Source organism: Doryrhamphus excisus, linkage group LG9 (assembly GCF_037039965.1).
Source record: "Doryrhamphus excisus strain RoL-2023G ecotype Guam linkage group LG9, RoL_Dexc_Guam_v1.1, whole genome shotgun sequence".
NCBI lineage: Eukaryota > Metazoa > Chordata > Actinopteri > Syngnathiformes > Syngnathidae > Doryrhamphus > Doryrhamphus excisus.
The window spans coordinates 4,021,504-4,046,623 of NC_136365.1; the positions used below are offsets into that span (position 1 = coordinate 4,021,504).

General features: G+C 40.1%; 1 protein-coding gene across 1 annotated transcript in view; it reads left to right on the top strand.

Moving 5' to 3' along the window:
• The window catches only part of rbm20 (RNA binding motif protein 20), a 38,785-nt gene extending 13,939 nt beyond the window's left edge, over positions 1-24,846 (top strand). Inside the window, exons 3-15 of the mRNA XM_078793123.1 lie at positions 6,514-7,519; positions 8,810-8,874; positions 9,132-9,241; positions 9,980-10,080; positions 16,331-16,477; positions 16,701-16,832; positions 18,075-18,154; positions 18,412-19,087; positions 19,169-19,252; positions 19,312-19,894; positions 21,256-21,321; positions 22,659-22,780; positions 24,174-24,846. Of these exons, the coding sequence (XP_078649249.1) occupies positions 6,514-7,519; positions 8,810-8,874; positions 9,132-9,241; positions 9,980-10,080; positions 16,331-16,477; positions 16,701-16,832; positions 18,075-18,154; positions 18,412-19,087; positions 19,169-19,252; positions 19,312-19,894; positions 21,256-21,321; positions 22,659-22,780; positions 24,174-24,233 (3,232 nt within the window). The 3' untranslated portion in view covers positions 24,234-24,846. The remainder of the gene's footprint in view (positions 1-6,513; positions 7,520-8,809; positions 8,875-9,131; positions 9,242-9,979; positions 10,081-16,330; positions 16,478-16,700; positions 16,833-18,074; positions 18,155-18,411; positions 19,088-19,168; positions 19,253-19,311; positions 19,895-21,255; positions 21,322-22,658; positions 22,781-24,173) is intronic.
• Positions 24,847-25,120: the final 274 nt, after the last annotated feature.

Here is a 25,120-nt window from a genome sequence, read left to right on the forward strand (position 1 = left end):
TAGTGTTTTTATTTTGGTTGATTGATAATGTGCCGACATTGTTGGGCTTCACAATGCTTGTGAGATACTTTGCAGATACTTTGGATAAGACAGTCGTATTCAGGAGTAATCCTCGTGGATGCGGTCAAACTACAGCTCACGGCTCTGTGTGATGACATTGTTTTTTTTATTGAAAATTTTAAAAACTTGTGTTATTTTCTTATGTTATTGTTATTTTATTTGTTCTTTTCTAACAATGCTTCCATTTTGGCTTTTTAGTTCAATCTTCCTTATGGTTTTTGTCCCTGATCGAGCCTTAATACTCATTTCATTTATTTCTTCTTGAATGTAACTGTTGTTTGTGGTGCTATCCATCCATTCCTTCCTTCTGTTCCTCACCTTTTTACAGTAAAGTTACAGTAAAGTTTGCTTGTACGTTCTCCTTAAGTTTCCCAAATACAGTGGATCTCAGAAAACACATCATAAAGCATTCGTGACCATACGATTTTGAGGATTTTTTGGTAAAAAAAAAAATGTTTTTTCCGCATAAAACACCTTTCACTCTAATTCTGTAACAATTTCTGAATACAGTATATGATAATATAAGTGAAATGTATAGCAAACATGCATCACTGTACAAGAGAAAGCCCACAATTTAGACATGTTTATGTCTTTATGCTTGGTTCCGCCATCTTACGTATAATTTCTACACCGTAACTCCGATCTTACAGTATCATTCATTAGTGGTAACTATCTTTAATAATTCAGTAAAGTATGCTCTGGTATGTTTATTTGCATCACAAGTTAGTTACACGTTTACATTTGCGTCACTGAACTTTATGATGACCAGATATTGGGATGCAGGTATCCATATTGTTTACATCCGCATCCGCATCCACACCTTCGACTGTTGTTGTCGAAGGGGTTGTTGGAGCAACATTGTGTCCTGAACGGCACTGGCTTAAGATCACAATTACATAGTTCATGCGTGTCGACTGCTTTAAATCATCCACTCTGCGCGTTTACAAAGTGATTAGGGATTTTACTGTTTAATTCCTTCCTTTATATAATTAAACATCACCATTATCTACTGTAGTGAACCTGGTTTTTGGCTTCCTTCCATGTTGTTCTCTTCTGTTGTTGCAGGCCTGAAACAGATTTTTTTTAATAGGCAGGCATTATTAACATTGTTAATCAATACCTTTGAAGATCAGACATTAGCAAAAATTTTTTAGCGATTGTCAGGACTCGATCTACTTCCTCACGGTCGACGCCATACAAGATGTTGGTGTCAGTCAACAAACAGGAGCTCTGTGAGCAGGAAAAGTGTCAGAATAGTTCAAAACTTTGAGGTTGTTGTAGAGCGGTCACTCCATCCACACAGGAATCACAAAAAAAGTGTCTCATAAAGTATATCAGTAGCTCATAAAATGTGAAAAATTGTCAAAAAGGTGAATATTGTAAACTACTAGTTTACGCGCAAATCAACAAATGAACTGCAAAACCTTATGAGCCTTTAATTGGCCTCTTGAAATTATTAAAAAAAACAACTAATGTGCTTCTAAACATAAAAGGGGACCTATTATGTTCAATTCCATTTTTGTTGTTGTTTTGAGTTGTGGTCTCCTATCGAGCAGCTCCACACGATAACCTGCACAGAAAGCTTTCTTGAGCTTCCAAATTCTGCACCTCTTCCCGCAGTGTTTCCATGGACTTCCTGCTTTTAATTTACTCCGCACCCACTCCACTGTGATTGGTCATACTCCCAAGCGCTCCAGAGGACTTCCAGATGCATAACGTTGGTCCGTGTTTAGTGAGGGCCAGCAATCTGCAGTCCATATAAAGAAGTTCCGTTCGCATTGACGTCAGTGGAACTCAGCGTTAGAAAGAACTCTGTAAAACCGGCCTACAGAGACTTACAAAACCTCTTTCACTAACAAATGCGCAAACCTTGTTATCTGACGCTTTGGGGGTGCTGGAGCCTATCCCAGCTGTCTTTGGGCGAGAGGTGGGGTACACCCTGGATTCATTCATTCATTCATTTTCTACCGCTTTTTCCTCACGAGGGTCGCGGGGGTGCTGGAGCCTATCCCAGCTGTTGAGAGGCGGGGTACACCCTGGACTGGTCGCCAGCCAATCACAGGGCACATATAGACAAACAACCATTCACACTCACATTCATACCTATGGACAATTTGGAGTTGCCAATTAACCTAGCATGTTTTTGGAATGTGGGAGGAAACCGGAGTACCCGGAGAAAACCCACGCATGCACGGGGAGAACATGCAAACTCCACACAGAGATGGCCGAGGGTGGAATTGAACCCTGTTCTCCGAGCTGTGAGCTGTGAGCTCATGTGTGGTGGAAAGAGATTACCGTACTACGTATGTTTTTTTTTTTTGGGTGGAGGTGAGTCTCTTCACATAATGATGTAGCTTTCTCCCCGCCATACAGTATTAAAAATTCATATTAATATTAATAATAATTCCCACAATAAAAACTTCTAAGTAAAGACTTCATTCATTCCATACGGCATCCAGTTGTACAATACTTCACCTGTCTGTAAGAGATAATTCACAACATTATTGCGCTGTACCCTCCCTTGTACGTATATAGTAATGGTAATGGTAATGGTAATGGTAATGGTAATGGTTTTATTTCATTTGAACATGCATCAGATTACAATTGAATGCATCACAAAATCAGTTCACAGTTCCACATGTCCAAAAGGAGTAGGAAGAAGCAAAGCTTATTAAATCCTACCCCTCCATCTGGTACTTTTACAATCAGTAACTGTTACATTTGTTCACTTCCTGCTTTCCATAATACAGTTTAAGGTTGTTTTTTTTTTTTTTTAATAATGCATCTCGTATCGAAGTACGAGGTGATATATGATATAATACTTGTATTTACTTATATTTTTACACACAATTTGTAAATAGTAAATTAAATATATATATATAAAAGTATACATTTATTATATTTCATTCATATTGCACTGTACACCATTTTGCCTGCAATTTAGCTACTGGAACCAAACTGTTTCCCTTGTGGCTCAATAGAGTCCAACAGTCCCTAATAAAAATACAGGCTACTGTTGCTGCAGTCACCCATGCCAAGCTGAAACTCAACTGCATCCCTGACGTCACTTCTTGTCCGCTCGCCACTCAGCTCCCTTAGGGGAAACATTTATAGCAACACACACAAGCACACCTTTTATTTATGTCTTAACTGGCCTATTTACTTTTATTATGTTTACTATAGTGACTAAAAGGCTGGAATAATGTTTTTAAAAAACATATTTACAAGGTAGCAAACAGGGTTTCTGTGCTCTAACTGAAAATATTTCATTTATAAATCCAAATTTTTTTTATTAATTTATCATGGGGCGGCACGGTGGTCGTGTGGTTAGCACGCAGACCTCACAGCTAGGAGACCAGGGTTCAATTCCACCCTCGGCCATCTCTGTGTGGAGTTTGCATGCTCTCCCCGTGCATGCGTGGGTTTTCTCCGGGTATTCCGGTTTCCTCCCACATTCCAAAAACATGCTAGGTTAATTGGCTAACTCCAAATTGTTCATAGGTATGAATGTGAGTGTGAATGGTTGTTTGTCTATATGTGCCCTGTGATTGGCTGGCGACCAGTCCAGGGTGTACCCCACCTCTCGCCCCTGAAGACAGCTGGGATAGGCTCCAGCACCTCCCGCGACTCTCGTGAGGAAAAGCGGTAGAAAATGAATGAATGAATGAATTTATCATGGTCGGGTCTTTAACCAATTTTGGTGGTTCAACTGTTTTTGATAGCAAGTGATAGAAACTGCTTATCTAAAGAAATTTAATAATAATAATAACTTTGTTGCAAGCATATATGAATGATTGTTGCACAGTTCCTTATGAGGAATGGTGCTGAATCTTTTCAAAGCTGAATTTTGCCACCCCAAAATTGTTGTTGCTCAGTGTTCTAACCGACCCGGAGACCCCATTGGTCTATTAAGGACACTCTGTTGTGATGGCGGAGGGCAACTCTAGTATTTATAGCTTTGAGTCATAGGCTGAGGTGGTGTAAGGCTATCGCTCTCCATCAGCATGCATGTTCACTTAAGAGTGTTTACTGTGGACGATGTGCACGGCAACTTCCCATTGTCAGTGAAATCGCTTGTCGTAATTCCACGGTTCACTGTGGAATGCTGTTTCCAAAGCTCATCTTACAGGTTTATATTTATCAAGTTATAGCATGTAAACACATCTTAATGGTTCTTTACTGTTTGTGTACACACGGACATGTGTACAAAGTTCTTTTTGGTTATTAATATAAACATTCACATTGCCTTGTTGAACTCTAATATTGATTTTTTTTACATAATTTAGATATCCTAATGACAGTGTTATAGATTTATTGACTTTTTTTTTTAGCTGTATTAGTAAACAAAATGTTTTTTTAGTCTGATGCTAACACGGAGTGTACACCAGGATCACATGTCTGATGTTTTTATGTGTACCCTGCCCGTGAGGATAAGCGGCATAGAAAACGGATGGACGTAGATAGCGTCATTCATTCGCTATTATTTTCTATTTATTTCTATATATTTTCTATTCATTTATTTTCTATACCCCTTATCCTCACGAGGGTCATGGAGGTGCTGGAGCCTATCCCAGCTGTCCTCGGGTGAGAGGCGGGGTACACCCTGGAATGGTCACCAGCCAATCACGGGGCACTTATATACCTTCATTTTCTTTCATTATTTTTATTTTCACCATGTTTATTTATGTCCTGTTTACTTTATATATATATACATTATATACTGTGTTTGTGGAATTTCCTCAATATGGGATAAATATATATATATATGTGTACAGTACAGTATACACATTAACCCAGGGGTGGGCAAACTATGGCCCGGGGGCCACATCCAGCCCGCCAAGTGTTTGAAAACGGCCCGCCCAATCTTTCCAAAGTATTTCATTTAAACTCAACATACAACCTGGCATCATGGCCTGAGCCAACCTTTTGATGGTTTTATCAATTTCGTTTTTTGACATGGTCTGTTGTTTACAAAGTGCTCCTGAAAAAGGGACACAAGCACATAATAATAATAATAATAATAATAATAATAATATTATTATTATTATTATTATTATTATTATTATTATTATTATTATTATTATTATTATTAGATTATTATAATTATTAGAACTGTTATGATTATTATAATTATTATATTAATGCTAATTATTTTATTAATTATATATAATATTATTGTTATATTTGCATATTTTACATAACATTACATTAAATTACATTTACCCCCCGTAAATTTTGTCATATCAATGCGGCCCGCGAGTCAAAAAGTTTGCCCACTCCTGCATTAACCTGATTAATGATAAATGTTCCTTTTCTAAGTTTGCTGGTCCACCACCTTTCAGCGAGGCGAGCGGGAGCAGTGGCAAGATGGGACGTTGTCCACAACTTAACAGATGATGTGATGAATAGTTGAGTGGACTATGTTTAGATTAGTACGTGAGAGCATTTGTCAGAAAACTAAAGGCCAAACCAGTTAAAGTGGGTCAGGGCAATCGTGGGACGACTTGTTCCCAAGCAATTCATTCACTCATCGCATCTTTACGAATGTGAGAAGTAGACTTAAGATTCATTACAAGAGTTGTATATTTCAAAAAAAAAAATGTCAAACTTTACCAAGATACTGACACGTTCACAGAGGAATTAGTTTGATAATAATTTCTTATTGCAGTTTTAGAAAGGTTTTTGGAAGATTTTACCACAGTTGAGAGCTGATAGCCGACACACTTTCAAAAGCACTAATGTATAGTATATTTCCAACTTAAATTCTAGTATTTGTTCCGTTAAATTGTGTTAACTTATTTGCAACAGTCAGGAAGTGTATGTTAGATTTTTTTTTTGTCCAATCCGATTTCAGCGTCTATGTCAGTGTAATCTGCCCATGGCCTTCAGAATCAGGAGTGCTGGCCTATGTCACTGGAACAGTATTAGTAATGGGGATGATTTTCAATTCACCCCAAAGAGCCAGCTAGCAGGCTTAGAGTAATGTAGACATTTATGAATTATGAACATTATGAACAAATATGCCGCGCGCAGACCTCACAGCTAGGAGACCAGGGTTCAATTCCACCCTCGGCCATCTCTGCGTGGAGTTTGCATGTTCTCCCCGTGTGCATGCGTGGGTTTTCTCCGGGTACTCCAGTTTCCTCCCACATTCCAAAAACATGCTAGGTTAATTGGCGACTCCAAATTGTCCATAGGTATGAATGTGAGTGTGAATGGTTGTTTGTCTATATGTGCCCTGTGATTGGCTGGCGACCAGTCCAGGGTGTACCCCCATGACCCTTGTGAGGAAAAGCGGTAGAAAATGAATGAATTAATGAACAAATAGTTCAAGAGTTTATTCAAATAGTGGGAAAGGGTTTTATTTGCCACCACTTCTACTGGAAGCCATCCAGACCAGTGTTCATAAGTGTAATGTATTTTATTACATTCCCCCCCCCACCTTTGTCATAGTACGGTGCCACTGGCCAGTGCCGATAAGAAGGGCCTTCAAGCAGGTGGCGAGCTTTCTGGTGGTCTGCAAGTGGGGTCCCAGCAGCAGAACCAGCAACTCCTCCTGACTCCAGCCAGCCTCCAGCTTGCTCAACTCCAGGCCCAGCTCACCCTCCATCGCCTCAAGCTGGCTCAGGGGAACAACACAGCCACCGCCGCCACTGTTCTCAATCAGGTTCTTTCCAATGTTGCCATGTCCCAGCCCCTCTTCAATCAACTGCGGAACCCCCAGGTTGGCTTCCCTACTGGGGTGCTTGGTTTTCCCACGTCCAATTCAGCCTTGGGGGTAGCGGGATTCAACCAAAACGCAGGGAACGTGAGGCTGAACCATCACGGTGGAGGGACCACAGTGGGACAACAGGGCGTGGATTTTGGTAAAAAGTCTGGCCTTACATACCCATCAGATATTGACAGGCGTCTTCAGTACAACTTGGGAGGGGCGTCGGTATCTTCAAGCCCTGCTGGTGAAACACATTACTCGTCCATCAACACTAAACAACTGAACAATGTTGCTTTCAAGCAAGATTTCTATCGACAGGATATGTCTGGCCAACAAGCTGGATTTAGTCTCTGTGATCAGAACATGAACCTCTATAATTGTACCGGACAGAAGGAGCAATGGAAAGGTCCGGCTAACTTGAGTCAAACTGCCAATGCGGCGATGGCTTCTGATGTGGCCACTGTTTGGACCGCAGCCGGGCAGGCCATGAGGTCCAGAAAGGAACTGTATAACCCAGAGGAGCCGACCTCTGACCCCAAATTCAATCCCAAGAGTGGGATTTCCTCTTTCGGGACAAGCGACATGCAAGGCTATAAAGGTTACCAGACCGTACATGGCGCTGAGGACACGCTATGTTCAGGTACCAGGACTCTTCAGGCTTACCAAGTCAATGACTACCACGCTGTCACACCCACTCAACTGCCACACCAGTGCAGCATCTGTGACAAGAAAGTTTATAACCTCAAGGTAAGTTGATTTTTTTTTTTAAATTAAAACAATGAAGAATTGATTAGTTAGTACCGTATTTTCCGGACTATTAACTTGCACTTTTTTTCATGGTTTGGCTGGTCCTGTGACTTATACTCCAGAGCGAATTGTACATGTGGTTTTAACACTGAAGACACAAAAATCATATTCTGCAAATTACAAACTGCAAGTAAACTAGTTATGTTCTGCTGTTTAGGCTACAGTTATCTTAATAACTGTTCACGTTACGTTAACACACTATTTAGCTTGTTCTCCATTTTATTGTTATTACCTTTCTGTGCTTGGTCTCTGATTTTATAAAATTAATTTTATAGTCCAGTCTATATGAGTTTTCGTCTTCATTGTGCACTTTCGGCTGGTGTGACTTCCTCCGGAGCGACTTATTGCCCGGAAAATAAAGTAAATGCATTCTGGGGATATACTGTACAGTGGCCAATAATGTACACAGTTATGTAACAGTTATGCTCACATGAACATACAGTAAAGTCTCGTTATATCGATATTCTCGGGAGTCGGAAAAAATACCGATATAACCGGACTATCCATATATCCGATCCTGCAACTGCATTAAAAGTGGGCAATAATGCACTCGACATTGTTCTATTGTATAGAACAATGTCGAGCAGCTTAAATCAATCTTTGCTTAAGGATTTCAATACCAATACAGAAGAACCAACTGCAGCATGTACATATGAAAAACAGTGATTATTGCAAGCGATAAAAAGATATCTGAATACAACACAATTAAATACATGTATTTGTACGCTTGTGTCTTCGTTGGAATAGGTGTGTATGCTATGTCAGTTGGTTCTTCTGTTGCAGGCATGTGTTTGGCCAGTTATGTGGGGCGGGTTGAGCATGACCTGTGAACCAGGAAGTGCGGGAATCGGTGTGTGTGCTGCGCTCTGGTGGTGGAAGTGTGAAAAATAAAGTTGACTGGAAGCAGCCGTTCGCCGTGTTCTTTTTTGGTATTGAAATCCTTAAGCAAAGATTGATTTAAGCTGCTTTTGTATCGATATAAGCAGACCAAATTGGCTGGCGGGAGAGGAAAAGGGCATCGTAGTAACCGGATTATCATAATAACCGAGTATCGTACTAACGGAACTAATTATATCATAAAAGACTAGAAATTTGCCGGGAAATGAAAATAGTATCGTAATAAGTAGTAATTCGTTATAACCGATATCGATATAACGAGACTTTGCTGTACATTAAATGCATACAGTAAATGTGTGCCTGTGTGTATCTTGTGTGTGTCTGTGTTTTCAGGACTGGGACCAGCACGTTAAAGGAAAACTACACTTGCAGAACCGAATGCTGTACATCAACGAAGGGTGTGTTGTCCAATCGTCATCCAGAGCTATTCTTCTTCACATGACCTGTCAATATTTATGCCTGATTTTTTTTTATAATAGTTTTTGTCATAGAAGTCAGTCAATCAAATGTATCTTGTACGCTTTGCAAAGATTTCCTTTCCTGCTACCTTCAGCTGTCTTAGCGTTTCCATGAATATGAGCTCTGTCACAAGATATGAGCATGCTGGGCAGGGCAGCTAAAGACAGCTAAACTCAGCCTTGTCTGATTGTTGCAGTACGGCAGTGGTACCCGCCGGGGCTGCTCATTACGCGCTCGGTAGGCCCTCCGATGGAGCTCTTAACGCAGGGGAGACAAACTCATTGAGCTACGCAGCTGCAGGTCAAGGTAAGGTATAAAGGGTTTGTCATAATCGGGCCTGTTTGTGTTGATGCCGGTGCTATGAATATGTAAATGAGACTAATTGAAGGGAGCTGACAGAGTATGCTGTAAATTCTGCGGGTGTATGAGGTAACGAGCTATTATAAATAGACACCAGGCGTATGATTTTATCATCTAAAATGTTGTCAAGCCTCCTCCCATTACAAATATTTTATGTATGATATTATATACGGTAGTTACTAGTGATGGCAACACCAACATAGAATCAACGTAGAACATTGATTCAAACCCATTGGTTTGAGGTATGAGGTGCATTATTAAAAAAAAAACTTAAACTGTATTATGGAAAGCAGGAAGTGAACAAATGTAACAGTTACTGATTGTAAAAATACCAGATGGAGGGGTAGGATTTAATAAGCTTTGCTTCTTCCTACTCCTTTTGGACATGTGGAACTGTGAACTGATTATGTGATGCATTCAATTGTAATCTGATGCATGTTCAAATGAAATAAAACTATTACCATTACCATTACCAAAGGTTTTACACTCAGAAAAACTATACTTTATCCGTATTTTAACATGGTCAACTAATAAAGTCTTATTGTGTGTGGCACACCAACAATATGCACCATTTTATTGAGAACTACAGTATTAATATAGCATTCCGGAGCTTATCATGGATGATGAAATAAATGAATGATGCAGGAATTAAACCACTATTCTCACCTCAAACGGTTTCCACAGATGTATCCTTAGGAGTCAACGCCTCGTACTTGCCAGCTGCAGCCATGAAGAATTACCCTTTGCCAAACACGGGATTCACGGCACTGCAGCCAGAGTCAAAGGTATGTTAATAAGTAAATAATGTTATTCCCATATATGACAAACATTTCACATATTACAAAGAAGGAGCAGCTGCCATCTTGGAATGTGATGCAGTTGTATCAGATTTTATGGCTGTCATAACCTTGTTGTGACTAATTAGTGCTGAGTTTTTAATTATATTATAAAAGGGTGAGGGCCATATTTTAACATGTTTATTTTTATATCTTATGCACCAGGTTTTCTTGTTTTTGTCATTTGTTATTATTATTCAATTGTTTTTATTATTATGTGATATTTTTATATTTTAAATGATTTTAATCCAGGGCTGTACGGTAGTCGAGTGGTTAGCGCGCAGACCTCACAGCTAGGAGACCAGGGTTCAATACCACCCTCGGGCATCTTTGTGTGGAGTTTGCATGTTCTCCCCGTGCATGCGTGGGTTTTCTCCGGGTACTCTGGTTTCCTCCCACATTCCAAAAACATGCTAGGGTTAATTAGCGACTCCAAATTGTCCATAGGTATGAATGTGAGTGTGAATGGTTGTTTGTCTATATGTGCCCTGTGATTGGCTGGCGACCAGTCCAGGGTGTACCCCGCCTCTCGCCCGAAGACAGCTGGGATAGGCTCCAGCATCCCCCGCGACCCTTGTGAGGAAAAGCAGTAGAAAATGAATGAATGATTTTAATCCAATTAATCACAGTTTTCAAACTAATTAATCATGACTAATCCCAAAATGTAACTATGTGTGAAATATGCCCTTCATACGGTATTTTATGGACAAATGGCAATGCTGGCCAGGTTTGGCCCTTGAAGCTGACTTTGATACGTTTGGTGTACATGTATTTTCCGTGATTTCCAAGTCAAGTTTATTTCATTTTAGTCAAGTTTATTTTAAGCTCTTAATCACAACAACATACTTAACATACTTAAATGCAGCAAATTGTTCTTCCACAATATAGGTTCTACGAGTCTTTCTGTGTATTTAGACAACACATATATGTTTAATAAAGACACTATCATGTTCAGAGTGTCCCTGAATGCACCTTAGTGTGTGGTAGTGTGTGACAATGAGGAAGTGCCGTTCAGTGGCAGACTAGAGATGTGTTTGTAAGTAGGAGATACATATTATCACGCATTAGCATATTGTATGCCACACTGTTGAGGTGGATTTATTATCTGAGCATTGAATTAATATACTGAAATATTTTGTCATTTTTTTGTCAGGCTAATCATAGGACATTCAACCACAAAACAACATGACTTATTATTGAATGACTACCCAAGTTTTCTGTACGGTTTGCTGATAACCATTAGTGCTTAACTGGGTGGTGTGCCAATAAATCAAACCAGTTAAATCATACCAGTTCATACCTGTTCATAATGGGTGTCTAATGTATTGTCAGAGAGCGCTTTACAGGTGCTTTTTGGAGTAGACTGTAAAAGTACTTCATCTTCACGTGTTTTGCCATATGCTCCATTCGGCACCAAGCACCTTGGACCCCATGTGATGAGAAAGCCATATGATTCATATGTTGGTTATTGGCTGAGTGTGGAAATATTTATAGGCTATTCTACACACGCTAAAGTTACTTTCTATAAACACACACCTGTCCAAGTAGAACAGGTGGCCTTTTACTGCTTTTCAGCCAAGTGTTGGTCAATGTGTGTGTATGTGTGTGCTCAATGAAAGACAAATGCCTTGTAGAGAAAGAAATTTGTACATAAAAAAATGATATATTAAATATTTGGCAACATTTTAAATAAACGGCGGCACGGCGGTCTAGTGGTTAGCGCGCAGACCTCACAGCTAGGAGACCAGCGTTCGAGTGCCCTGTGATTGTCTGGCGACCGGTCCAGGGTGTACCCCGCCTCTCGCCTAAAGACAGCTGGGATAGGCTCCAGCACCCCCTCGACCCTTGTGAGGAAAAAAAGCGGTAGAAAATGAATGAATGAATTTTAAATAAACATTTCAAATGAATTAAGAATGAGGAGGCTGCACGGCGGGGAGTGGTTGGCACACAGGCCTCACAGCTAGGAGACCCAAGTTCAATTCCACCCTCGGCCATCTCTGTGTGGAGTTTGCATGTTCTCCCCGTGCATGCGTGGGTTCTTCCTCCCACATTCCAAAAACATGCTAGGTTAATTGGTGACTCCAAATTGTCCGTAGGTATGAATGTGAGTGTGAATGGTTGTTTGTCTATATGTGCCCTGTGATTGGCTGGCGACCAGTCCAGGGTGTACCCCGCCTCTCGCCTTAAGTCAGCTGGGATAGGTTCCAGCATACCTCCACAACCCTGGTGAGGATAAGCGGCATAAAAAATGCTCTTTAGTTGTCTGTGCACCTCACTACTGCAAGTGTATATGTACATGCTATACAATACTGTACTATACACTACAGACTGTACACAATCATTTCTTTGAAGTATCATTTCCAGCCGTCTCCACTGAACTAAGATGGTAGCTCCAAGTAAAGAAAAGCAGAACATAAAAAGAGATAAACACAGGATTACGGTTTAATGCTGTTAGCAGCACAGACCTAACGACCAGCAGGCAGCTGTGTAAAGCTACAAAGCAAAGCAGACCCTGGTAAAGTGATCCCCGGGATCAGAATACGTATGTGTGTGTGTGCATGTGTGTATGTGTGTGTGGGAACATTGGCAAGAAATGTGAAAGCAGAATAACCAACTCCTTGGACCGTGCAACATGGATCCTGCTTTGTACGTATATATAAACGAACATATGTTGCTGGACAGATTCCAGTTAGTGTCGGTCAGCAAGCCACAAAGCGTCATGTTAAATAGTTGTGTACCATTTGGTCTGTGTTGGGTGGGTTCAAGTTCTCAGCACCGGTGGAAACGACTGAGCACTGATGATATAGTCGAAATATATAGTTGAAAATTAGCATAATAAGACACAACTGAAGACAACTATGTTTTTAATATCAGTGAAATCCATCATATTTCTTAGCTGCTTGACATTTTTTGATGGCAGCTTGAGTGATCAACATTATATTAAAATCATGCTCAAGTAATTATAATGTGTGTTTGCATGAGTGTCTACCATTGGGTAGATGTTGTTGGTTTGCATGTATAAGTCTCTAGACCAGGGGTCTCGAACTCAATTTACCTGGGGGCCACTGGAGCTATGGGCTGGGTAAGGCTGGGCAGCATCAGGTTTTCCCAAAAAAAAAAAAAAAAACGCATTTATTAAAAACAGAAAAATATACAAACTTTTTCAGTGCTTTGGTTCCGATTTTCTACAATAAAAGCTCTGATAAAACATTCCACTGTTCTGAAATATCTTAATTTTTATTTTTCTGCACAAAATAATATGAAAATAAATAAACAAATCAAGAATAAAGAAAATCAATCAATCAGTAATAAATAAATAATAATAATAATAAAACAGAAAATAATAAAAACTTAAGAAACCACATATAGTTGGTGGGTAGACAAATTATTTTTTTCAGATTAAAATGAACAAAGCATTATTAGAGCCCTGTAGACATGACAAAACACGACTATAGTCACATTTATACTCTTTTTATTTACAACATATTGCGCAACTGCAGGGTCTTGAGACACATGCTAACTCGCAAACTAGAGAGCTAACGACCTAAACAGTAGCCTTCAAGTTATTTCCATTAAACTTAAATAACCAAAAACTTACCACTTCCACACGGATAGGGAGGATAACTATTAACAGTTATTTAACCTTTAACATGAACATTAATCAAACGTAATAATTTTTCCTGGGTACATGATACCATACAGAATCCATACTCGTGTCCACATTTGGTCCGCGGGCCATGTGTTTGAGACCCCTGCTCTAGACCCTCTATAAGACTCCACCCATTTATCTTAGACTTTTTCCCGGGAAAAGGAAATAAGGTCTTATTATTCAGGTCAATAAAAAAAGAGGTTCCTGCTAAGTCATAATGCAACACATAGCCAAGATGTCTTCCAGCTAGAATTCATGCTTATGTTATCAAAATGAGTGGCAATTGACATGATTGTATGTCTGCCTTTGCAGTGTTAAGTCACTGACACGTACTGATGGTTTGTGGTCTTTGGTCTAACCATCTGAGTCAACCTCGTCGGCGATCCCAATGGTGTGGTGAAACCGCCCCGGGACCGTTACACACACGTGACTTTTACAGGTCAAATACCGCCAGTGCAGAAAGCAACACCCAAGACGCTTGTTCTCTTCGATATTGGGAGAACATTAACAGCCTATAATGGGATCTGTTTATTGCGCCCACTGTATGTTGACCTTTATGTGCTCTGAGAGTGACAGTGGCACTGGCATAGAGCTGTTAATAGAATTATCGCTCTTGTATGTCTCAAATTGCCAATGTCAGCTCGCTGACTAGAAACCATTAAGATGCTGCAGAAATGCTACCTTTATACACTTTTTGAGAAATAAACGAACATGAGTATGGACTTTCTGGTTATCTTTCAAGAAGACCTGGTTTGGGAGGTTTAAAGACACCTAAAAAGACCGAAAAAGAAGGAATGTATGTGACAGTAGCTTTTGCATATCGTGCAAGACTTCTTTTTAGTGTATGTGCAATATACACATGTTAAGTGATTGGCGGTCTTTGGGTTTTCACTGGTCAAATTACCTGACTACACCCTGGCTGCCGGGGTTCCTCATCCGTCGTCCACATGGAAGGTTCAAAACCTCGGTAATGGAATGGAATGGCCTTTATTGTCATTATACAAGATGTACAACGAGATTGGAGAGCTTCTCCTTTCAGTGCAGTAGTCAAGTTTTTTTAAAAAAAGTATATAAAAGTAGAATAAAAAAGACAATTTAACAAGATATATACAAGATATATACAAGATATCCAAAATATACACATAGTATTGCACAGGAGTATATGCAGGAGCAGATATATTAATTTTAGTGCAATGATAAATGGGTCATAGTGCAAATAATGACTGGTGTATACAGATGAGTAAAGTCACATATGAGTGTATTGTAATGGGTGTTAAAAATATAAATATGATTGAGGTAGTAACAGAGGCAGTGATGGAAATATTGCACATTTGCATTATGCTAATGACCGGGTACGTTGTATGTCTGAGTTCAGGGTGGTGATGAGTCCCACGTGAAAAGAGCAATTGCCGCACAATGGTTTCAGAAATTAGATAGATTAGATTTTCTGTGATATATAACTACACAACTGTGTAGTTCTGCCTTGGTGAGTGTCCTCCACAGGTCATCAGGTCATCAGTTTTTAGGAGAAATATCCAAGAAAAACAAGTTTCAGACTCAACGCATCTCAAATCAGTAATAAATCTATTTAATTCCTGGAAAATACCATGAAAGAAAAACAACTATAACAGCGAGGAAACCATTTCATAACTCCTCATATTGTTTTGGACAATGGAAAACAACAGAGCGCCCGGATCTAAACACTATTTCTACACTCTTATATGCTTCACAATAGTGAAACACTGTCTTATTTATTTTTTATTACTTTACTATATTTACACAGAATGAAAATAGCTCCCTAGATCAAGTAAATAGCTCAGGATATGTGACTCTAATTAGCAGCGTATTGAAAATGGTGCATAAATACAACACCCAAAGCAGGTACATAATACCTTCACTGCTATGTTTATTGAGCTATGACTTAACGTCTCCCAGTTTTAAAAGTGATGCTGGAAATGTAATTCAATGCTTGGCGGTATCCAATGTTTAGAAATGTCTCTTGGCAGTAAGTTGACAATCTAAGCATGAAAACCTTTCATTATCACTGCTACATTTCTACCGCCGCTATTAATAGAGCTATAGTTGGATCAAGGATGTACTGTGTGATAGTGTTGCAGGATCAATGCCACACAAATTCTATAAACACATTGTAATGTAAATATCATTAATTACACAGTACATTACATTGATCAACCTGAAACAGTAATTCATTTTCTTGGCTGATTGACAGGTAGAAATCGCATAGTTATCGTGGCTCAGTTTTGAACACCTGCTTAAGTTACCAATTATGGTAACATTACACGCTATAGAATCCCAAGGGGAAATTCTCTTTAAACTCTGAAGGAGAAATGTCAGAGTCAGGGTGCTGTGCAACTATGTCACGCCCCTGACCAGTTGGAGGGGGTTATGACATTGCTTGAGGCCACCTTGGCTGTGCTCAGGAGCTGGAATCTCTCCAGCAACCTGTCCAAGTCCATAAAAACCGAGCTACTGTTGTTAATTCTTGTTTTTTTTCTCCCGAAGCTGACATTTTTGTTGTTATTTTTTTAGTCTTTTCCACCAAGGAAGTCAACCACCGGACGTGTCGTTCACATCTGCAACCTCCCTGAAGGCAGTTGCACCGAAAATGACGTCATAAACCTGGGAATTCCCTTTGGCAAAGTAACCAATTACATCCTGATGCGCTCTACCCATCAGGTATATTTCTTATGGATCTTTATTTGTACTTGGGTCTCGGTGGAAGTAAGGGGTCTAGTCTCACTCCTGATTAAGTGGGGTCTGAGTTTGTGTTTTTTTTTCATATTCAGCTTTAAAATACAGTAAGAGCCACTCTGGGTTAAATCATATCGATACAGCTCCTTTAAACTGTCTTGAAAAGTCTTAGGAAAAACTGTTTTTGATTTTGATTGTCTCCAATCAGGCATTTCTGGAGATGGCCTACATCGAAGCAGCTCTGGCCATGGTTCAATACTATCAACTGACACCAGCTACGATAAACAACCAGAAACTTCTCATTCGGATGTCTAAACGGTACAAGGAGCTGCAGCTGAAGGTAAACTGCCAAAGTGCCATTAAATTACACAGCCTGGCCGAAAAAAGGTAATAACCCCCTGAATTGAAGCAAGTACGTAGGTAATTCCTGCATGAGTGGGGAAGTCTATTCCTTGGTGCTGGAGAGAAGGGTATGAAATGTAAAGTGTTTTTTGTCCCCGGTTGCGGAACACCTTCATCCTTGCAACGGTCCTGGAGGGTACATGGGAGTTTTTGCCCAACCAGTCTACATGTGCTTTGTTGTGGACTTGGAAAAGGCATTCTCAGCGTCCTGTGGCCGATTGATGGTGCGCTACTACCTGCAATTCGGTTCTTGTGCAACCGGAGCAGAAACCTGGTTCGCATTGCCAGTCGCAAGTTGAGCCTGTTTCCGGTGATTGTTGGCCTCCGTCATGGCTGCTCTTTGTCATCGATTCTGTTCATTATTTTTATGGACAGAATTTCAAGGCACAGTTTAGGGGCCTTATGATCTTGTCTCTGTTATTTGCAGATGTTTAGATCACTGTCCAACTAATTACCATTGACATGCATAAGGCTAAAAACAACCAATTGGCTAAAAATGTCATCCAATACTTCTCTACAAGAGAAGAAAAATATGATCTCAGGGTAGAACTAAATTAGAAACACTTATATGCTAGGACTATGTTAAAAAGCCATAGCATTTCAGTATGTGGAATCAAACTATGGAATGGATTGAGTAAGGAAATCAAACAATGCACAACGATGAGCCAGTTCAAGAAACAATACAAGCAGTTGATGTTTGCTAAATACAAGGATGAAGAGTCTTCGGTATGAAGTGCATTATTTAAAAAATTAAAAAACCTTAAACTGTATTATGGAAAGCAGGAAGTGAACAAATGTAACAGTTACTGATTGTAAAAGTACCAGATGGAGGGGTAGGATTTAATAAGCTTTGCTTCTTCCTACTCCTTTTGGACATGTGGAACTGGGAACTGATTATGTGATGCATTCAATTGTAATCTGATGCATGTTCAAATGAAATAAAACCATTACCATTACCATTACCATTACCATTACCATCACCATCACCATTACCATTACCATTACCATTGACAATTCTGTGTGAAGGTTGTGAAAACTAAGCCACAGTGAATGTGTGCCACAACCATGCAAAGCAAAAGGAGGTCCAGGCAAATATTAGAGAGTGTGACCTTTTTTTGGCCAGGCAGTGTATAAACCATAGTATTGTAATGACTTAATAATATCATTTTTATTTTGACAGAAACCAGGTAAAGATGTTCAGGCAATCATACAAGATATTGCTTCTCAGCGGGAAAGAGACGAAATGCAAGAACTTCAACAGTAAGGAAATGATTTCCCATATTATTGCTTCCAAGTAGCTTAATCCGCAGACTGATAAATGTCTGTTTGCTGCCCTTCATGTCTTAAAGTTGACTTGTACTACATCACTGCAGCAAGTTGTGACATTCCACTATCTAAGGTAGAAAAAGAAAACTGTTCAGAAGGATACGCTTTAAGTCAAACCTCTGCGACATTTACATTTTACAACGCAGCTTTAGATGGTTTATTCGTGTAACATTCCTGTCACCTTCCTCCAGCTACATGCCAGACAGGGCACGCTCCCGCAGCCCCATCAGTCGCTCCTTGAGCCCTCACTCGCACAGTCCCAGTTTTACCTCATGCAGCTCGGCCCACAGCCCCCAGGCAGCACCATGCAGGGGTCACGAAAGAGGCAGCAATGGTCTAGGCCAACGTCGAGGCTCTTGGGATTGGTCATCACACTTTAGACGAGCGGACGATGAAAAGGAAAGGGATGAATCTCGGAGAAATGGCAGCAGCGCCGATAGTGACCGACCCAACGAAAGACCGTCTGATCGCTGGAAATCCTACGGGAAAACCTCAGAGTATGTCATCCCCCGGTCTGCGGATGAGCGGGGAGGAGATGAAGGGATGAGGACAAACAGAGACTTCCCACGAGGGAGCCCTCAAGGCAATGTCTTCAACTCCTACAGGAACATGGATGACAACTTCTATGTGAGGTCCGACAAGGTCACCAGATCTCCATACCAAAGACACCAAGATACCAAGTCAAAGAGGAGGAATGGTGGCGATTACCACAGTCGGTCACGGCATCCGGAGAACGAGCTGACTGATGAAGTGCTTCACAGAACGTCAGAGGAAAAGAAGCAGGTTTCCCCTAACAGAGGGAGGAGTAGGAAGCCAAGCAGAAGGTGCGCCAGTGTGGAGAAACATGACAGCCCCACAGAACATACTGTGAGTTACATACAAGAAGAAGACACAATGATGTTACAGTATATTCACCATATTATTGTAAAAAGTCACTTTTCTTCTTAGGATGGTCGGTCCAAGGAACGTGCGTCACCTCAGAGCAGCAACAAGTCAAAAGATGCTACTGATTCTTCCAAAGTCAAGGAAATTGTAAGTAAAAAGAAGATAGTTATTTTCAGAAAATTAACTTTCTCATAACTGTTTATCAGGAGAAGGCGTTGGAAAGTGACGAAAACACTGATGACGAGTCCTGGTATCCCAAGCACATCGAGGAATTTCTCACAGTTGACGAAGTGGGGGGAGAAGATGACTCCATTATTGAGCCTGACCTTCCAGAGCTGGAAGAGGATTTGACTAGTTCTAAAGAATCTGCAGAGGAACAAACACAAACAATACAGGAGCCTGTACCGTTGCCTTCCCCGCCTTTGAAGGAACAGAACACGTGTGTCGAGGAATCTACCAAGGAACAAACCTGTGAGGATCCAGAAGTCCCGACAGAAACTCCTGAAGCTGAGAAAGCAGTTTTAGCTGACAATGTAGACGAACAAGTACAGTGTATGACGACTCCCGAGCCACCTACCACCAACCTGAGTGACTTTCCAAATGAGGAGTTCAAGGTTGCACTGGAGGAGACCACCGCTGAGGACAAAATCACAGACAGTGGGCCCTTAGAAGAACCAGTAAAGAACCACATTGAAACATCCGAGGAAGACAGCAAGGTCCAGGATGTAGTTCAGGTCACAGAGACCAGCTCTAAGGTGACACAACATCAGGACAACATTGTGAAAAAAGGTACTTCACACAAGATAAATGATGATTAATTAATCCCATGTAGCAGTAAAAAGCATCATCATCTGTTGTTTGAACAATACGGCAATTTAAACTGGATTAAATACAGATTGAATTTGGTTTGGTTTGACATTACAGCTTATGACACTGAAAGAACATTTTTTATAGTTTTGTTAATTACAAATTGTCATTCAGTATACTTTTTTTGTGTGTGGATTGCACCTAAGTTTAATCGGATAGTGGATAGAGCAGGGGTCTCAAACTCAATTTACCTGGGGGCCACTGGAGCTAGGGTCTGGGCAAGGCTGGGCCGCATCAGGTTTTCCAAAAAAAAAAAAAAAACACATTTATTAAAAACAGAAAAATATACAAACTTTTTCAGTGCTTTGGTTCCGATTTTCTACAATAAAAGTTCTGATAAAACATTCCACTGTTCTCAAATATCTTCATTTTTATTTTTCTGCACAAGATAAGATGAAAAATAAATAAACAAATCAAGAATAAAGAAAATCAATCAATCAGTGATAAATAAATATAATAATAATAAAATGGCAAATAATAAAATCTTATATATATAGTTGGTGGGTAGACAAATTATTTTTTTCAGATTAAAATGAACAAAGCATTATTAGAGCCCTGTAGACATGACAAAACACAACTATAGTCACATTTATACTCTTTTTATTTACAACATATTGCCACATAAGTTATTTCCATTAAACTTAAATAGCCAAAAATGTACCACTTCCACACGGATAGAGAGGATAACTATTAACAGTTATTTAACCTTTAACATTAATCAAACGTAATAATTTTTTCTGGGTACATGATACCATACAGCATCCATATCAAACTTGCGCGGGCCGCACTAACATTAAACTTTCATATCAAGGCTTGGCCCGCAGGCCACGTGTTTGAAACCCCTGGGATAGAGGAATACCCACAAAGGGGACAAAAATCCAGGTTGGTAGGTCAAAAACATTGTTTTGGTTTAAAACTTTTGGGTCTGCTGAGGGGGTGCCATCCTTGGGTCCCTTCGACCCGGCCGGCTGGGGGTTCCTCCCTTTAATGTGGGGGTCCTTCGGGGCCAGTGTGGACGGCCCCAAAGGTGGCGTTTCCTTGATCCTCAGTGCCATGCCATGTCTCCCTACGGTGTGTGATTGTGTGTGTGTGGGTGTGTGTGTGTGTGTGTCTAGTATGGAGGGTGGGAGGGAGGGGCTTAAATTTGTAATTGTTTTTCCTTTTAATTGTGGTAATTGTTTTTAATTCTGTAAAGCACTTTGTGTTGCATGTCTTTGCAGGAAAAGTGCTCTACAAATAAAGTTGATTTGATTTGACTTTGTATTTCCTCTACTTTGCTGTAGAGATTGAAGCCCCCTTGTTGTCCATTGAACAAGACAAAGTTGCCATTGAACACATCATCCCTTTGGGTAAGCACAATAAATATTATTATTAGTATGACTGTTGAGGATGAAATTCTATTGTAGCGTCCTTGAGGCAATTTATATTTCATCATTATAACCGTCTCAAGATCGTAGACCTCAGCATCGTCCGTCTTTAGCGTGAACGTGAAGGCGTTATCATGTCCACTGCTAATAACGGTACTGACAACCTGTTGCATTAGCACTCTAATTGACTGGAATTGGCTAGCCACTTGCTGACCTATTTTCGTGAGCTCCTTATGAACTGCACCCCTGAGAGATGAGTATTTATATTATTATTAGCCCAGGAATGACACGGCCGCAGCACATGGGGCAGTGGTGGGTGTGCTGCTTCGGGGACTTACATAAGCCGCTGCTGTGTGGCAACAATAGATCACAGTGCAGACATGAGGGCTGTGTCTGCTATGAGTAATCTGACTATTTGGGCTGCATGATGCCTCTATCTCGGTGTTTTTATCCATAGATTATCTTTGAAAATCTAACAAAGTTATGTACATTTTCATAATAATTTAATCATTCTAATGCTATAAATCAGCACAAATAAACTTGATATGTCTCAGTCATCCAGGTCATGGTAATCCACAAAGATTGAACTTTTTTTTTCTGATTACGGAGTCGCCACAGCAGATCTCCAAAAGGCTTCTTCAGCTCTAAATTTTTAATTGTGGAGTGTCCCTATTTATATCTCTGGTGGGTGTTTGTTTTGTTTCACTCGATCACGTATCGAGATATTTTTGTTACTGTGAGCCATCCACCCATTTTCTATACCGCTTATCCTCACTGGGGTCATGGGTATGCTGGAGAGGCGAGAGGCGGGGTACACCCTGGACTGGTCGCCAGCCGATCACAGGGCACATATAGACAAACAACCATTCACACTCACATTCATACCTATGGATAATTTGGAGTCGCCATCCTAGCATTCATTCATTCATTTTCTACTGCTTTTCCTCATGAGGGTCGCGGGGGTGCTGGAGCCTATCCCAGCTGTCTTCGGGCGAGAGGCGGGGTACACCCTGGACTGGCCGCCAGCCAATCACAGGGCACATATAGACAAACAACCATTCACACTCACAATCCATACCTATGGACAATTTGGATTTGCCAACCTAGCATATTTTTGGAATGTGGGTACGCTAACCACTAGTCCACCAAGCGGCCCTTACTGTAATTCTCAAATTGTATCATATTGTGAGGTATTCTGAGATTCCCAAGTCTACTTATAACAAAATAAAGGTCAATTAAAAAGGTGAACTCTAAATACTGAGTTCATAAAGTTCCCTTACAGAGTTTAACCTTCATTCGATTTCTCTGGGACTTTGCAGGAGTGGAGTTTATTGAGCCAAGGACCGGTTTCTTCTGTAAACTTTGTGAGCTATTCTACACCAGTGAGGAGACTGCAAAGATGAGTCATTGTCGCAGCACGGTACACTACAGGAACCTGCAGGTGTGTGTGCAGTGAATGCCCTACCTCCAACCACTTTACTTTATTTCTATGAACATGTGGCTGTATTTCACTCCAATGGACTACACTTAAGTTTCACTTACGGTAAAAACCGCAATATGGTTTTCAGATGTGAAAAAAATTCTAACAACACAAACACTGCATGTTGTCTTGATTCATAGCCACTGTATTTTTTTTTTTAAACGATTGGACATGCAGAAGCAAGTCGTTTCATATTTCTCTGTTGGCCAGCAGCACAGCTGACGCAGGTCGCGGGACAAACGATTCCCTAACATTCAATGTGTGACATTCCATTGAGAAAAATCGTCTTAACATTTGTGCTGTCTGTCAAAGCGGTATGTCTGTGCTGTACGCGTACGATGCCGTTTAATGGTTTAGATTTGCAAAATGAAAAAGTCACCGCTTCATATTAACCACAGATGTAACTTCAACTCATCTGTTACATACTGTAAAATCGGGAACATAATGAGTTTACCCGCTGCTGATTGTCTACGTTTCCCCACAGTACACAATTTCTATGGTACATTTATGGTGGCACCAAAATTTGAAAATGGAAGAAATTCAAGATAATCAATCACATTCTTTATAGAGCTCCATACATGATGATTTGTGGAGTCAGCACGATTCTGAAATGGGTGATGAACAACCCAGGATGACAAGGGATTTGTTTGTTGATGATGTCAAGGGAGTTGGGAGCCCTACTCAAGAAGACACGGTCTTTACAATAGTTACTGAGGAACTAATGAAGAACTGATGAGGAACTGATGTGTTAGGGTTAGGATTAGGTAGCTTCGTTCCTCATTAATTACTGTAATTTTGGGTACTTTATTGTAAAGTGTTCAGAGAAGGCTTGAGAGATGGTGATGTGGTCAGTTAAGACTAAAACGGAGCTCAACTTGTCGTGTGTGGAGGCTCAGAAATGCTGAATATGACCACAACAACATCCGTACGGTCATACAAGGAAATGGAAAAATTCTGCTTTGGGGATGTTTCTTCACCACATGTTGGATGAGAATCTGTTGGCCTCAGCTACACCAATGAAGATGGGTTGTGGAAGCACGTTAAGTCCCAGTGTCCGGATGTTATCTTCTAGAAATGATGTGGAGGGAGAAGAAACTTTGTGTTGCTCAGTGACTGCCTCAAAATCATTGGTCTTATCTGTATCTGAACCAAAATGCCTAAGTGTGAAAAACTGACCAACTGCAAGAAATGTACCAATCCATGAGGATCACATGATCATTTGTGTAACCTTTGTTTGTTTTTTTCTGGGGGACATGTACAAAATCATCAGGGGATTCTGTCCCCGCTGTCCCCCGACTCCTGATTTCTGGAATGTTAATGCTTTTCTTTATTTTTGTTATGTCCCCTCGTGCAGAAATACCTGTCACAGCTTGCACAAGAGAGTCTGAACCTGGGATTTTCAACTACGCAGTGACATCACTTGGACATATCACCTCTTGTATAGCAAGCGACACATGTGTATTGTGTTTAATGTACAATACATGCAACAAACGTGAAAACTCGAGTCAAGTGGACACTCGCGCTGGCTTTAGGATATTGGTGGAATAAAACTTGAATAATCAATGTTACTGACAATTTGAACAAAAAAAATCATTTGAATTTTGTACATATTAGAGTAAGTGTATTTATTTGTATTTTTTCTTATTCTTGGACTGTTTGTGAACTGGATTCTTGTCACATGTTTAATGTGTCACTAAATCAACCGCTTTGAAGACTCTGATTTCCAGTTTGGTCTGTGAATTGTCCAAATGACAATATTAGCTGTAGGGCTGAATAGTTATTTAAAATGCCAATGAATGTTTTTTCCTCAGATAAAACTGAGGCAGATTCTCAGGGTCATCGTATTTGTTGGAATAGATTTCAGTTTCCTACTTACAATTTCTTGAGTCTTTGTACTGTTTTAATTGTTTTTGTTGGCTCTATTCTTGTGTGCACTACTGTTGTGTCTCAGATACAAGGTCACATCCTTTGTATGTCTATGCAAACAATTTCTTCCATTTATAAATGTCACATTAAAATTTTGACATTCGCAACCCCAGACTTTTTGGCTTACCTAGTGAAATTGACATTTGTTTTTTTTTCTATAATGTACAAGATGATGCCATTGTGTTGATATTAGTGCTGTTTATTTAACTTTTTATGTGAATAACTTTCACTGAAGTCGCCTCTCATGGTTTTCAAGGTGTTATTTTACAAATGTGCAAAAAATAGTCATTTTTGTCCGTTGTAATGTGCCAAATAACGCATAGAGCATATATACATGGCACAATTCATTCTTTTAAAGACCAAGCGTGACTATGA